This window comes from Panthera pardus, unplaced genomic scaffold (assembly GCF_024362965.1).
Source record: "Panthera pardus isolate Hobbes unplaced genomic scaffold, ASM2436296v1 HiC_scaffold_6, whole genome shotgun sequence".
In the NCBI taxonomy this organism is placed as follows: domain Eukaryota; kingdom Metazoa; phylum Chordata; class Mammalia; order Carnivora; family Felidae; genus Panthera; species Panthera pardus.
In genome coordinates, this window is record NW_026526991.1 from 105,055,344 (window position 1) to 105,069,954 (window position 14,611).

A 14,611-nucleotide genomic window follows, 5' to 3' on the forward strand; every position below is an offset into this window, starting at 1 on the left:
TTTTGGTTTGTCTCTCTCTCTTTTCTTTTCCTTTGCTCATTTGTTTTGTTAAATTCCATATATGAGTGAAATCATATGGTGTTTGCCTTTCTCTGACTGACTTATTTTGCTTAGCATAATACTGTCTAGCTCCATCTAGGTCACTGCGAATGGCAGGATTTCATTCTGTTTTATGGCTGAGTAATAGTCCATTGTATATATATACACCACATCTTTATCCATTCACCTTTCAGACACTTGGGCTGCTTTCACAATTTGGCTATTTTAAATAGTGCTACAATAAACATAAGGGTGCATGTATCCCTTTGAATTAGTGTTTTTGTATTCTTTGGATAAATACCCAGTAATGTGATTACTTGATTGTAGGGTAGTTCTATTTTCAGTTTTTTGAAGAACCTCCATCTATTTTTCACAGTGGTTACACCAGGCTACATTCCCACCAGCAGTGCATGAAGGTTCCTTTTTCTCCACATCCTCACCAATACTTGCTGTCTCTTGTGTTCTTCATTTTAGCCATTCTGACAGGAGTGAGGTGATGTCTCATTGTAGTTATGAATTGAATTTTTTAATGGTAGTTATTATTTCTTAACTAATCTGTGAGACAGTTATAAGAATTTCCTAATATTATAGTTACCCCACTGTCTGGAATTGATCTATTGTACGGATTTGCAAAGTTTTGGGTAAAGGTTTGTAGATTAAAAGCAACCATAGGTAATATGTAAATAAATGAGCATGACTCACAATCTAATATAACTTTATTTATCGATGCTGAAATTTGATTTGTATGTAATTTCCATATGTCACCCAAATATTCTTCCACTCATTTTTTTCAACCATTTGAAAATGTAAAACCCATTCTTAGAAGATGGATTACAGAAAAACAGGCAGTGGTGTTAAATTTGGTCCACGGACTGTAATTTACCAGCCTCTGGTCTATTGCTGATCCAGCTCTTCTTTGTTTTTCTCATTACTCCGCATCCAGTGGTTGTCTTACCATCCATGGTTGGTGGTGGAGCGAAGCACAGTGATAGGGTTAAAATGTCTTAGGGATCAGAGTGTCAGCTAAAGTTATCAAGAATAACTTGTATTTTACATCTATTCAGATCTATTTTATAGATGATGAAACAGATTCTTGAAAATAGTAATAGTTAAAAAAAATAGTTATAGTTAATAATTATTGAACAAGTTTCCTCTGTGGTAGACACATGGATTATTACAATCACATAAAATACACTGTCCCCAAAGTAGCTTGTCCTTGGTCTCATAGCTAGAATGTTGCAGAGCCTGGAGTTAAACCAGTCTGTCTCCAGAGCCCATGCTTTTAACTACTGCACAGTATTGCTCCATAGTTCTGTACTCCCTCACAGAGTTTTTGGTACAATGCAGACATTTTATAGCCACATAATGTGAGGAATACAAATCTGTCTCTCTGGTGAGGACAGCCTCTGGGTGAAAAAGCCTTTTTTCACCAGTCTTTGAAACTGGATGCCCAGTAATTAACATTACCAGCCAAGGGCCTACATGCTTATGGCTACAGTGTTTGAATGAGTCATGCTTGTGGCCACAGCCAGCCACATTGCCTTCCCTGGCAGTAAAGAATGGAGACTACTGTGTCTGCTTGGATTATAGTGCTATAAAGTATGAGATGCCCTAGCAGCTTTTTCTGGAGAAATATTCAAGTCAATATAAGATTCTTAGTAAGATGATAAGATACAGAAGACCATCTAAGTTACTTTAATTCCATGGCTAATTAGCAAAAATTTCATGAGTGAAGTAACTAACATGAGAGCAGATAAGGCAAGCAGCCAGGCAAACAACTCTGCTTTCCTAGAAGGTACAAGTTGTAATTGCTTCAGGAGACACTGGGATGCAAGCATTCCAGTTTAGAGGAGCCTGGCCCCTGTAATCAAACCGCATATTGTGTGTGTGTGTGTGTGCGCACGCACGCATGTGTAACATCTGAACCTGATGCTCTATTGTTGTGCACAAAAAAGTATGATTGTTTAGATGGGCATGTTAATTAAATCAGAGCTGGAAACCTTCAGGTACATAGAACGTACAGCACTGAACTCACAAGATAGTCTGAGACACAAATGTCAGCCTTAGGATGGCTTTGCAGTATTCTTTGAAATGGTACATCTGGGAAATGGTATATGGATGGTGTATTAGATAGATGAATACAGAAGTATACCAGACCAAATGGCGTGAGACTTTATTGTTTAGGTGAAGATGGCAGAGACCTTGCTTCCTGTGGATGATCTAGGGTTTTCTAATTGTTGTCAGCAATAGCATCTTATACAGAAGATTACAGCTGCTGAAGCCTACAAAGCAACTTAGTGTAAAGAATCCCCCAGAATTGAGGGATGCATATATTTGGGCAGATTGCTTGAAGCATGGAGAGAGCTGTTCCTCCTGTTAGTTGCTGTGAAAGTCTATGACACTAAAAGTATACTCCCTGGAAAGAAACCAAGGAAAAGCACTAGTGACATGAACAGATTAACATGGTAAAGAAAAGGTGTGTTCTACATTCTCTTGTTGCTTTTCCTCTTTGGTTGATTTTCAGGGTTGGAGTTTCCACTGCACTTTTTCATTGTTTCCTATTTTCTAAGCCCAATAAAATATTAGGTACTCTGATTATTTTAGAAACATGGTCTCTGTCCTTTTGTGTTTCCCACAAAAACTGCTACAGAATTGGATGTGGGTCCATATGTGTAGTAGCTTTATCATGAGTACCAAAAGCTGGAGCTAGAGGCTTGTAGATGAAACAAATTAGGAAGATTCTGTACAAACGTACCTTTTTCCCCCACTGTCAAGTCACTTTATAACTATACTAAGAGCCTCCTTCCTCTGTAATATCGTGTAACTTTACCTTCTTGCAGTCTAGATACACCCCCATTTCTAATTCCTTGGAACTTTCTCCCTTGGTCTGTTGGCACTCCATTCTTTTACTTGCAAGTACTCCGCTGCTCTTCTCTTAGGATCTGTCAGCTCTGTCACAGAGTGTGTTGCTCTTTCCTCTGTTCCTCAGTTTCCAGTGGGACTGCTGCACTCTGCCACTGTACTTCAGAGCTGATCTTCAGTCAGCACTTACTGAACTCTGTACTGGATCAGAGGGAATCTGGGCACATGAATCCTTCTTCCAAAAACTGGGTCATATATACACAAAAAGGCTTGATTTGCCCCAGGTTACTTAATCCTGAATTCCTCTGGCTGTTAACTTATAACAGGATTTCTGGTATTTTGTCATAGTAACTTTTCTATCCTCAAATAATAAAAGCTTTGCTTAAGCATCAACTACTAGTAATAATGTAATGGTGATATCTATCAGAGTTTGTGCTTTGCTAAGCAATTTTAACTTTCAGAGAGGAGGAGGAGGGGAGATTAATTCAGTGACTATTTGGGAGGTTTTATTCTGAAATAAAGAAAATGGGTAGAGAAAACCATCTTCTTAATTTTTGTTTTTCCCAAATCCTTTTTTTTTCCACCCAAAGCCTGGGTTACTCCCAAGGTAAAAGGGTAATGTCTGGAAATCATTAATCCATGGGATTTGTTCACGGTGTATAAGATTTTCAGAAAGAATTTGCTTTTTAAATATGATTTCCTGATTGACTACGGCAGACATAAATCCAGGAAGGACGGCTCTGTCAGAGCAGCCAAAATCCCTTTCCAATTCTCAGATATCTGACATTTTTTGGTATGTATGTGTGGAGTGGAAATACAGATTCTTCGTGTGGGTAGGTCAGGAGGAGAGAGAGGTAGAAGAGGAAAGGAAGAGAATGATGGTGCTACTGGGGCTAAAATAGGGCACCTTTCCTGGAATTAGCCTTAGCTCACTGGGGGCCTAGCTTTATTTAATGTATACTAATGAGAAGGAGAAGTTAAAGAGACAGACACCCTTGTGTCTCCTGTCCTGCTACTGGTTTCAGTTCTTGAAGTGCTCTTTTATGATATTCAGAAACACTTCCATCCTCTCAGTTTGCAGATTTCTAAGCTGTGCTAAACCTGAATATAATGGCTAAGGGCCATTTTGCTCAGATCTTTCCTTCCATCTTGCCCTTGCCGTCCTCTTCCCACTGCAAGGATATCCGTGTGCCTTCTTATACACACCAAATCACGTGTCTAACCTGTCAAGTTTGTTTCCTGGTTATTTCTAACTTTAGCATTAAGAGATCAAATTCCTATATGAAAATCAGTTCTTCTCTAAATAGCAGAAATACCCATTTCTGATATCTCTCCACAGCTATAGATATTTTCCCCTGCGTTCCAAATGATAGATAAACTCTCCTCTCCCACCTGTACCCTCGTAGGGGGTACATTCTTGTTAAGCACTGTTTGATGAGAAGCCATGTCTACCATGTCTGTCTTCAGATAGAATGAGCCCCTCAGTGGCCACAGCCTATCAGTGAGCATTCTATAGTAGACTTCTAAATATCTGCATGGTCCTACTGTGTTTGATTTGACACTAGAGTTGAAATAATAATGTGACTAATGGCAAACTATCTCTGTCTACTCCTCCAACTCTTTTAGGTGTGTACACACACACACACACACACACACACACACACACACACACACACAGCTTTAACCTGACCTTAAAATAAGCTAATCACAAAACAGTCTCCTCCAGAGACTGGCCTCTGGGAGCCCTTATACAGATATGTTATCAAATCTCATAGTTACTAGATAATCATACTTTGCCCTTTTCTTCTCCGTATTCCTGTAGACTAGACTATGAGAAGGAGCTAGTGGATGTGTTCCCTATAATGTACATTCTTTGTTAGATCATTCCCTATTTATTGAAAGACTGTCAAAGCCAGGAGGTTCCTTTTGTTTACCCTGGGTACCTCCACTTGGCCTTCTCTTCCTCTTCCAGTGCAATTGGTACATTGCATTGGAAAGAGAAGAAAATGAAATGTTGTGATAAGGTTGTTATTGTGGTTTGCCCAGCAGGCAACAAGCATGTTGCTGTTTTTCAGATCCATCTGTCTAGCAGACATGTAATAATGCCAAGAAGTGTTGTTGTGCATGACTGCAACAAACAATTATAGCAGGAGTACTTTAGGCTCCACACCTCAAAGGATCAGAATGGAGTATGAGTTATTAATTTCAACACTCAGGTAGGTGCACAGGCATGCAAGGAGTTGAGGCCACCATTTTTGCTTGCGGCCAACTGCCTAACTAGTTTTTCCTTTTCAGTGCAGCATCAGTATTCATTTGGCTCGCCTGTTCCAAAAGTGTGAACCTCTTTTCTCCCTCTTCTGCCTCATTTTTCTCCCCCATGCCTAGAATTTTTTCCCCGTAATTTCTCATTCATGAGTGAATAGCCATGGAACTTAGGTATAGAATGGGGTGGTCACTTACCTGTTTTATTGTGTACACTTTTAGGTGTACACACAAATACTTAACCCCTACATTGTTCACTAAAATACAATAAATGATTTATTGTGGAGAGGCAAGCCTTCAGCCAAGAACTGAATTGAAGATGCTTTCCCATCTTTATTAACTCTTAAGAGCGAGGAAGAATTTTGGAGCATGCACCTATTCTTAGCATTTCTTAATCTAGCAGAGTGGGTGGTTTTCTTGAATCTAGTTCTCTTTCTCTCATCTGACCATATCTTCAGGGTGCCTACTATGTGTCCCCCTGATTGGTTAGCTTGTAGTAGCTTCTGTGCCTCATAGTAGCATTCTCTCCACCTAATGTCCATTTATCTGCACTTCTTCATTTGTACATACTTGTCTGCCCCCTTATTGGTAAATGATCTTATTTTCATGTATCTTACAAATTTCCAAGTGTTAAAGCAGGTACTTGAAATACCTGCAGCCTTTAACATCCTCCGCGAGCATATGAATAAAAGGGCCCAGTGGGAGATTCCCTTCCCTTACCAGTGTGCAGGCCTGCAACACTCTGCTGTATTTGAGTAGCATTTATTATACTGCATAAAATAGGATAGGTTTTAACTAAATGAAGAGTAACTAGGCAAAATATAGTTAGTAGCTCTGTAGTTCAGATTTCAAGATTCATTTTATTCTGTACCCTGTTTCCTGTCTCCTTACAACTTTGAGTACAGATTTTTTTTCTCTCTCTCTGTATCCAGATCAAGAAGTAGAAAATGTTTTGTTTTGCTGAAGTGGTAGTATATACTTAAAGAAAAGTTGACAACGGATTTCTGAGCCATGAAACTAAGAGGAAATGACCAGATGTTATTTAAAAATTTTTTTAATGTTTATTTTTGAGAGAGAGAGAGAGAGAGAGAGAGAACTTGAGCGGGGAACAGGCAGAGAGAGAGAGAGAGAGACAGAATCTGAAGCAGGCTCCAGGATCTGAGCTGTCAGCACAGTCTGACATAGGGCTTGAACCCACAAATTGTGAAACCATGACTTGAGCTGAAGTCAGACACTTAACCAACTGAGCCCCCAGTTTTTTATAAAATGATTACCACTTTTGTTTGTACTTCAAAACCTATAGCCTTTGGCAATTTTGATGGACACATTTAAACTTTAACAAACCATAAAGCCTTTTTAAAATCTAAAACCTTTGGAGAGAGTTTTTACTTTAAGAACTAGATATTTCTGTTTGTAGTAAGATTTCTGATTAACATTTATTCATCTCAGTGACCCAATAGTCCCTGAACCTGAATTCCTAGTGTAACTGAGTATTTACTATTCCTTTCCTTTACTCAGTGTTAAAGAAAAAAATTATCCATTCCCTTTTTTAAACAGTAAGACAGACTTTATTCAAGACAACTGTGATAGGGATAGGAAGCAGTGCAATGGAGTTGTTCAGTGGGGAGAAAGATTGTGCTTAACAATCTTTGAACTGAATATGGTAAGGAAAACTGGAAATTCATGGCCAAGAAGCAGGGTTGGGATCAGTATATGGACACTTACCAAGACAAAACACCAGGGATAAGGGCACATTCTGGCTAAACTGACCTAATAAGATCCTTGCTGAAGGCAGGCCAGCGATCACCTGGAGAATGAGGGAGGATGAGGAACCTTATCATATATTGAGAGTAATCAAATATCAAGGATGAGAGATTCTTGATAAACCAATTTAGCAGAATTCTTGATAGAGCTAGACAATGTAGAGATGAGCCCAAAATTAGGGCCAGTTAAGAAGAGAGTTCAGGGAGAACCTAACTAAAGTTTGGTGAGAATCTTTGCCACCAGTATATAGATAACATAATGAGAGGGTTAAGTGAGCCTAAGTGATTCCCCAGTCCAAATATTTCATTTACTATAGTAGTAATAGTAGGTCATCTGTAAGGGAGGCTGAAAGAACAGATTCTGCTTACTATAACACACCTATTTTAGGTACTTAGAAAATATTTATGATATAAATGATTGTTTTGCTTTTGTCATGATTTTTATTTTTGGTTTAGGAGACAAATACAGGAAAGTCACATTCTATAAAATTTGGGGAGTCAAATAGTTAAACATGAAAGATAGTTAATGAAGTAAGGGTTAGGATTTGGAGCCCTTAACTTTAACTTGCCTTTAACTTTAGGTTATCTGTTAATTTTTCCTGGAATTTTGGAAGTTTATTAACTTACCCCTAAAAGAAAGGCAGCTATGCTATACTAGAATTGTTTTTCAGTTACTAGCCCACTAAGTACAAAGTAAGTCTAAAGCTATTCTCTCTCTTGCAGGAAAAGTGTCTAGTGAGGGCCATTCTCAAAAGTATATTTTTTTCTATTTGGTAGGGTTAAAAATGGGTAAGACTATACCACCAAAAACATTTAGGGAATCCATTAATTGTCCTTCTGTTTGGGCTTCAAATGAGAAAGCTAATTAAGAAGTTGGATCTCAGAGACCATTAAGAATAAAAAACTTGAGGAGTGCCTGGGTGGCTCAGTCGGTTAAGCATCTGACTTCAGCTCAAGTCATGATCTCGAGGTTTGTGAGTTCAAGCCAGCATCGAGCTCTGTGCTGACAGCTAGAGCCTGGAGCCTGCTTCGGATTCTGTGTCTCCCTCGTTCTCTGCCCCTCCCCCACTTTCTCTCTGCCTCTCTCTCTCTCTCTCTCTCTCTCTCTCTCAAAAATAAACATTAAAAAAAATTTTAAAGAAGAAAAAACTTGGATTTTATAACCTTATATACGAAGACAAAGTTAAACTAAGCTTCACAGCACGGCACAGAGGTTTATTTAGCAATTTGCATGAAGTTGATTTCAAAAGTAAACTTGAAGATAAACCATGAATTTATGCATTTTAATTCTTGTATACACTCAACACATTAGCTCCATTATTTCATGACTTTTTTAATGTAGAGTAGAACCACACCTTATTCTTTTTTTTTTTTTTAATTTTTTTTTTAACGTTTATTTATTTTTGAGACAGAGAGAGACAAAGCATAAACGGGGGAGGGTCAGAGAGAGGGAGACACAGAATCTGAAACAGGCTCCAGGCTCTGAGCTGTCAGCACAGAGCCTGACACGGGGTTCGAACTCACGGACCGCGAGATCATGACCTGAGCCAAAGTCGGCCGCTTAACCGACTGAGCCACCCAGGCGCCCCCACACCTTATTCTTAATATTCCCACCAGCTAAAACTGGATATGGCATGGCACAAAAGCATTCACTAAATGTTTGTTAAGTGAATTATATAACTTTTTAGTTTCAATATATGTCATTTGATATACTATATTTTTTGAAAGAACTCTATTCTTTCACAAATAACTGCATTTAAGTGAGAACATAACACAAAATTCCAGACTTTTGTAAAGAAACTTAACACTAGCCTTCATCTTTCTTATCCTGAAGTATATAATTGGCCAAGAAGATAAACTTAGTTATTGAAGGAGAAAAGAGTTTGAGACTAGATCGATTAATTTTCTTTATTTGTTTATTTATTTATTTGGTTCTTTTTTTTTTTTTTTTTTTTTTTTACTTTTCAGAGTTAGCCCTCTGCTGGAGCCTCTAGACAAAAATACAGTTAAGAGACTAATGTCTCTAGGCAGTTAATGTTATTTGTTCTGGGACTTTCTTGATACACCTACACTGGGGGACAGAAGTGTAATGGTAACCCAGTGAGAAATCAAAACTACCACTAGCATTTTTGCCATTAATATATGGGCAGGTGAACCTGTCTCTGAAGACTTCAGCAGCAGATATAAAGAGGAACAAGATTTTATAGCCAATTAAGGGTAGTCAGCTAGCCACAGAAGAATCACAGCAAATGTAAAAATAATTTTCCAGGAACACAGTAAATGATGGATAAATGTTAGCTTTTTTAAAAATGGCATCTTCAGGGCATCTGGGTGGCTCAGTCACCCTTAACTTTAAGTCACTTAACTAAGTGTCTGACTTCAGGTTAGGTCATGATCTCATGGTTCTTGAGTTCAAGCCCCACATTGGGCTGTCTGCTATCAGTGCAGAGCCTGCTTCAGATCTTCTGTCCCTCTGTCTCTTCCCCTCCTCCTACTCACTTGCTCTCTCTCAAAAATAAACATTTTTAAAAATGGCATCTTCTTGGGGTGTCTGGGTGGTGCTTACTCCATTAAGTGTCCAACTCATGATTTGGGCTCAGGTCATGATCTCAAAGCCCCACACTGGGCCTGTGCTGGGCATGGAGGCTGAGATTCTCTCTCTCCTTCTCCCTCCCCTCCTCATGCTTGCACTCTCTCTCTCTCTCAAAAATAAAATATTTTTTAAAGTGGCATCTTCTTGGGGTGCCTAGGTAGCTCAGTTGGTTAAGCATCTGACTGTTGATCTCAGCTCAGGTCTTGATCACAGGGTCATGAGTTCAAGCCCCATGTTGGGCTCCACACTGGGCCTGAAGACTACTTTAACATAAATAAATAATAAATAATAACAAATGGCATCTTCCAAACAGCAAAATACTAGTTACCCCAAAATCTTAAGTTCCAAATAATATTGAGTACCTATTCATTCAGCCTTTATGATGAAGCTACACCATTCCTTTTTAAATGAGTGCCTAGGGTGGATGCCTGAATGGCTCGGTTGGTTCTGACTCTTGATTTTGGCTCAGGTCACGATCTCACAGTTTGTGGGTTCAAGCCCTGGTGTCGGACTCTATGCCGGCAGTGCGGAGCCTGCTTAAGATTCTCTCTTTTCTCTGTCTTTGTCCCTCCCCCGCTCATACTCTCACATCCTCTCTCAAAATAAATAAGGAAATAAATAAAAAACAAAATTAAAAAAATAAAACCAGTGCCTAGAATGTGTTACAACGAACTAATCTATACTTAGAGTAAGTGTCTGACAAAGAAACAGTAGAGGGAGAAGAGAAAAGGAGGCTAAATAATGGACTAGTTAAAAGTCTTTCACTGTGCACATTCCATCCTGGTATTGAAGAGTCAAATGGTCTAAGAAAGTGTGTTCAGATATCATAGATACATGGGTTGCAGAAATGGAAAACTGTGGAATTTTCACTCACAGTCTACACTGAACAATACAGGAGCAATTCATCTGTCTTCCAAAAGACCTTTACCCATCTAATCTCACTTAAGTGGAAAGGAGGTTAAAATAAATACCTCAGAAGATCACTGTCCTCTGTCACCATATGTCATCAAATGCTGGCCTCTGAAGTCAGTTTGAGAATCTAGTACATAAGCAAATAAATCCTTTGAGAAGAAACAAAGCTATCAGTAAGTCAACCAAAAAAATCTTATCCCTTTTTGTAATTTAAATTCTTTTCCTTAATAATTTGGTAAATATTAAGACTAGGGGAACATTGCCTTTTGACATTACATTTGATACAAGCAGAAATTATCTCGATAAGTTCATTTTTTAACTTCATTTTGACAAAAAAAGATGTATAACTGTTTTTCTGCATAGCTATGGAACTAAGCCTGACCACATTTCTGATAGTTTTTGGTAGGACTTCTTGCCAATGTACTGAGGTTGCATGTGGACAGAAGACATAACTTACAGATCCTGTAAGGCATCCTCATTCCACTTGACAAGCGTCCCTTTTCCCTCTTGAGATTAGGCAGTGGCAGTTCTACCTTGTGGGAAATGCAATTTCTTTTCTAAGTGGCCTGCCCAAGTCAGATAGGGGGAAAAGGAAGAGATAAGGGCATTTCCCACATGATTGACGTGGTTAAATGTGTCCCAGAGAGGCCAAAGTGATTTTTTTAAGAGGGTAGATTTGAGAGCTGTGCTACTTGGGCTGTTTCCTATGCCTTCACATAGTAAGCCCTATGGGGTTTTTGTTTTGTTTTGTTAAAGCAATTTCTTTAGCCATGGGAAGAAAGGACAGACATCTGGGCTGTTGCATAGATGAATTTTTATTCTGGAAAGAATTTCAAATTCCATCATTTTTTAACTTTTCAGTTTGGACTTTGAGGAATTATAGAGTGCAAAAGACTATCATGCTTTTTAGTCAGTTAGCACTTCAACATGAAATGCATTTAAATTAATTTAAATTTACCTTTAAGAACAAGGACCTGAAAAATAAGTTTTTTCATTTCAAGTCATGTAGTAATGAGGTAGTATTTTTCTAAATGTCATTTACTATCAGAAATTTGACTTTTCCATTACTACCATTTATCACATTGTCTCCTTCCTCTGTGGTCATATTCTTTCATGCCAGTTTGCTTATTCAAACAGTAATTACCTAAAATATCAGCTTTTTCAGCCTTGCAGCCCAGATGTGATAACATCTATAGTCCCCCCCCAACACACACACACACACACATACATACATACATACATACATACATACATACATACATACACATACAGAATAAGTGGTAGTCCCAAAAGTGAATTCCCCCTCCCCTGCCAAATTCTTTTTATCAATGGAAGACAAGGCCAAGCTAAAAACAACAACAACCAAAAAAAAAAAAAGAAAGAAAGAAAGAAAAGAAATAGGGCTACATTGTGTGGAGGCCTCAGGGTTGTGGTGTCTTATGGTTCTATTACCATGACTAGGCAGTTTAGTTATTGAAGTGCAAAGTGTGCATGCATTTAAGGGAATACTGCCTTTATATTGCTTTTAAAGATTATGCTTTGGAATTCTTTATAAAATTTTCTGCAGTGAGTATACATTTGTGGCCAGAAATAAAATATAATTCTTTTTGAGAGATTGGTGATGTTAGTGAAAAATTATCCAACTTCCCCACTCTCTAAATCCTCTGCTTTATTCAAAGAGTCCCTTCTTTCTGTGATTGGCAGGGTCAATATGTCTATCATAGGTAGGAAATGCCAGCAGAAACTGGTACCATGAGCCTGCTGATTAGGGGTTTCTTATAGAACCCAAGAGCTTTCCATACCAGCACCTAAGTGTTTAACCTTTATCCTTATAGAATTGTGTGTATGAGTTTAAAAAACAAAATAATGCTAAGTTGATTTACTTTCTCTGGTTTGTCTAGCCAGGCTTCAACTTCTAGAATATGTAATACTAGATAGGCCTAACCTCTGAATTCTGATCTCTTTAGTAAGCTAAAGATTGTTTTAGTCACTATGCCCTGGCTCTTCCCTCTCTTTTTTTAAGTTTTTATTTATTTTGAGAGAGAGAGCGCACAAGTTAGGGAGTGGCAGAGAGAGAGGGAGAGAGAAAGAATCCACATTGTCCAAATGCAGAGCCCGATGCAGGGCTCAAACTCACGAGCCACGAGATCATGACCTGAGCTGAAGGTGGATGCTTAACCGATTAAGCCACCCAGGTGCCCCTGGCTCTTCCCTCTCAATTATTTCATGGAATTAATATTAGAAAACACAGGAAATGTGATGTATTTATAAAGCCACCATTAAAAACCATGTTTTTCCAGGAATAGGTAATGTTTGAATAGTACTCATAATGTTTATAACATTAAATGGATAAACAGTGTATCAAGCAAAATATGAAGTGTGATACTGTTAAAGTTGGTTTATATAAGTTTATTAGAAGACTTAGAAGAAAATCAGCCAACATTGCAAATGGTAATGCCTATAGCCTATTTTGTCACTTCTTTTATACTTTTTTCCCATATTTTTCAGAGTAAAATATGTATTAATTTCATAAAATATGTAAAACTTTATTCATTTAAAAAAAACTCTTAAAGAGAAATAAAGGAAAGCAGCAGGAGCAGGCCTCTCGGGAGGCCAGGGAGAAATCAGTGTCACTTTTGAAAGTAATGCCAGTCCTTGTTTCTGTAAAGAAGATTACTGAGCTCCTTTATTCATTAGGTGGGTTAGAGGTGTCCTGTACATGAAAAATGCCAGCCTAGTGACATGTAACAGGTGCAGACCTCTGCCTTTTAAGCCCTGGGAACATTTTGAGAATTGCCAGCATTTTGGTGGAGCTTCGCAACTCTCACAGCTGCTATGTGTCAAGCAGGTGCTGCTCTAACATTTCCTTGTTCTGAGATGTGAGATCTGGCCCAACTCTTCCTAAACGCGCCAGGCTTTGACCAACTACCAAGTACCTGACCAGAGTATTGTCATGAGAGCTGTCAAATGAAATTCTGGGGTAGAAGTCATCTGTCATGTGCTTCCAAGTGGAATCAAGGGATAGTTATTCATCCAGAGTAAAGGGAATACCAAAAAAAAAAAAAAAAAAGCGCAGGACTGTTTTTCAAGATAAACATCAAACCAGTGTTACAACTGAGAGAATTTCAGAGAGTCCTTGGCTGTGAGTCAGGTGTTTGGTGTTATAGAAGAATTTATCAATCACTGTTTAAAAAGAATATTGGATACCTCTGTGAAATGAATGAGGGGCGCTTAAGCCAGGATGAGGCAGATTTAGTAATGAGTTCACTCATCACATCTCATGGCCAAGAAAAACTTGCACCTTCTCCAGAGACAGAATTTTTCTTCCATTCCAGGAGGTGAAGGAACACATGAAGTATATGCTGTCCAGGCTTTCAGTGAGCAAATTTCGCTAGCATTTTTTTTTTTGTAACCTCTTATAAATAAACGGGAAGAGAAATCATGAGGTAACTGGAGTCTTTCTGTATCATGAATGTCATCGTGGTAAAAACAAGTTAGTCCTGTGTTTAATCCCCTGCCTAAGTATGGAACTCTCAGTTTCATCTTGATAGACTAAGCCAGCATTCCCTACCTGTCTCCCAAAAGGGGGTTTAGATGTGACAGTGTAAATGTGCAAGTGTGTGGAACTGTATCTTTTTATAATCCTGAAGATTTCAGTGGTGGTTAGAGCAGTTTGACTCTTTGGCCAGTTTTCTTTGACTTGGAAGACAAAGATATTTGAACTTCTTGTTTCAGATTGACCTTGACTTTCCTCAATTTTTTTACTTCAGATCATCCAGCCCCTCTTAGAACTTGACCAGAATAGAAGCAAATTAAAGTTGTATATTGGACACCTGACAGCCCTCTGCCATGACCGAGACCCCCTGATTCTTCGTGGACTCACTCCACCAGCTTCCTATAACTTGGACGATGACCAGGCAGCTTGGGAGAATGAGCTGCAGAAGATGACCCAGGAGCAGGTAAGTCTCTCACTTGAACTTTGACAAGACCCTGTTAAAATTCAGCTGCTATTTAGATTGATGCAGTAGGAGCTACCTTTGGAAACTCAGTGTCCAGATTCAGGATTCTTAGCAAAGGGTAGTTCTTCAACAGATAATAGGAATTACTATTTGCAAAAGTACCACTTTATTCTTCCCTCAGTGTGACTTGCTCAAGTATCAAAAAGGGCTGCTTAGCACTC

General features: G+C 38.6%; 1 protein-coding gene across 13 annotated transcripts in view; it reads left to right on the forward strand.

Annotated features, from left to right (window-relative positions):
- Window positions 1-14,611, forward strand: part of ERC1 (ELKS/RAB6-interacting/CAST family member 1) — a 516,510-nt gene that overhangs the window by 457,284 nt on the left and 44,615 nt on the right. For 9 of the 13 annotated variants that reach the window (XM_019464949.2, XM_019464947.2, XM_019464955.2 and 6 more), the window contains one exon: window positions 14,202-14,390. In XM_019464949.2, the coding sequence (XP_019320494.1) occupies window positions 14,202-14,390 (189 nt within the window). Of the gene's footprint in view, window positions 1-14,201; window positions 14,391-14,611 lie in introns of those variants that run through there. The other 4 variants (XM_019464956.2, XM_019464958.2, XM_019464957.2 and 1 more) reach the window with 1 other exon arrangement.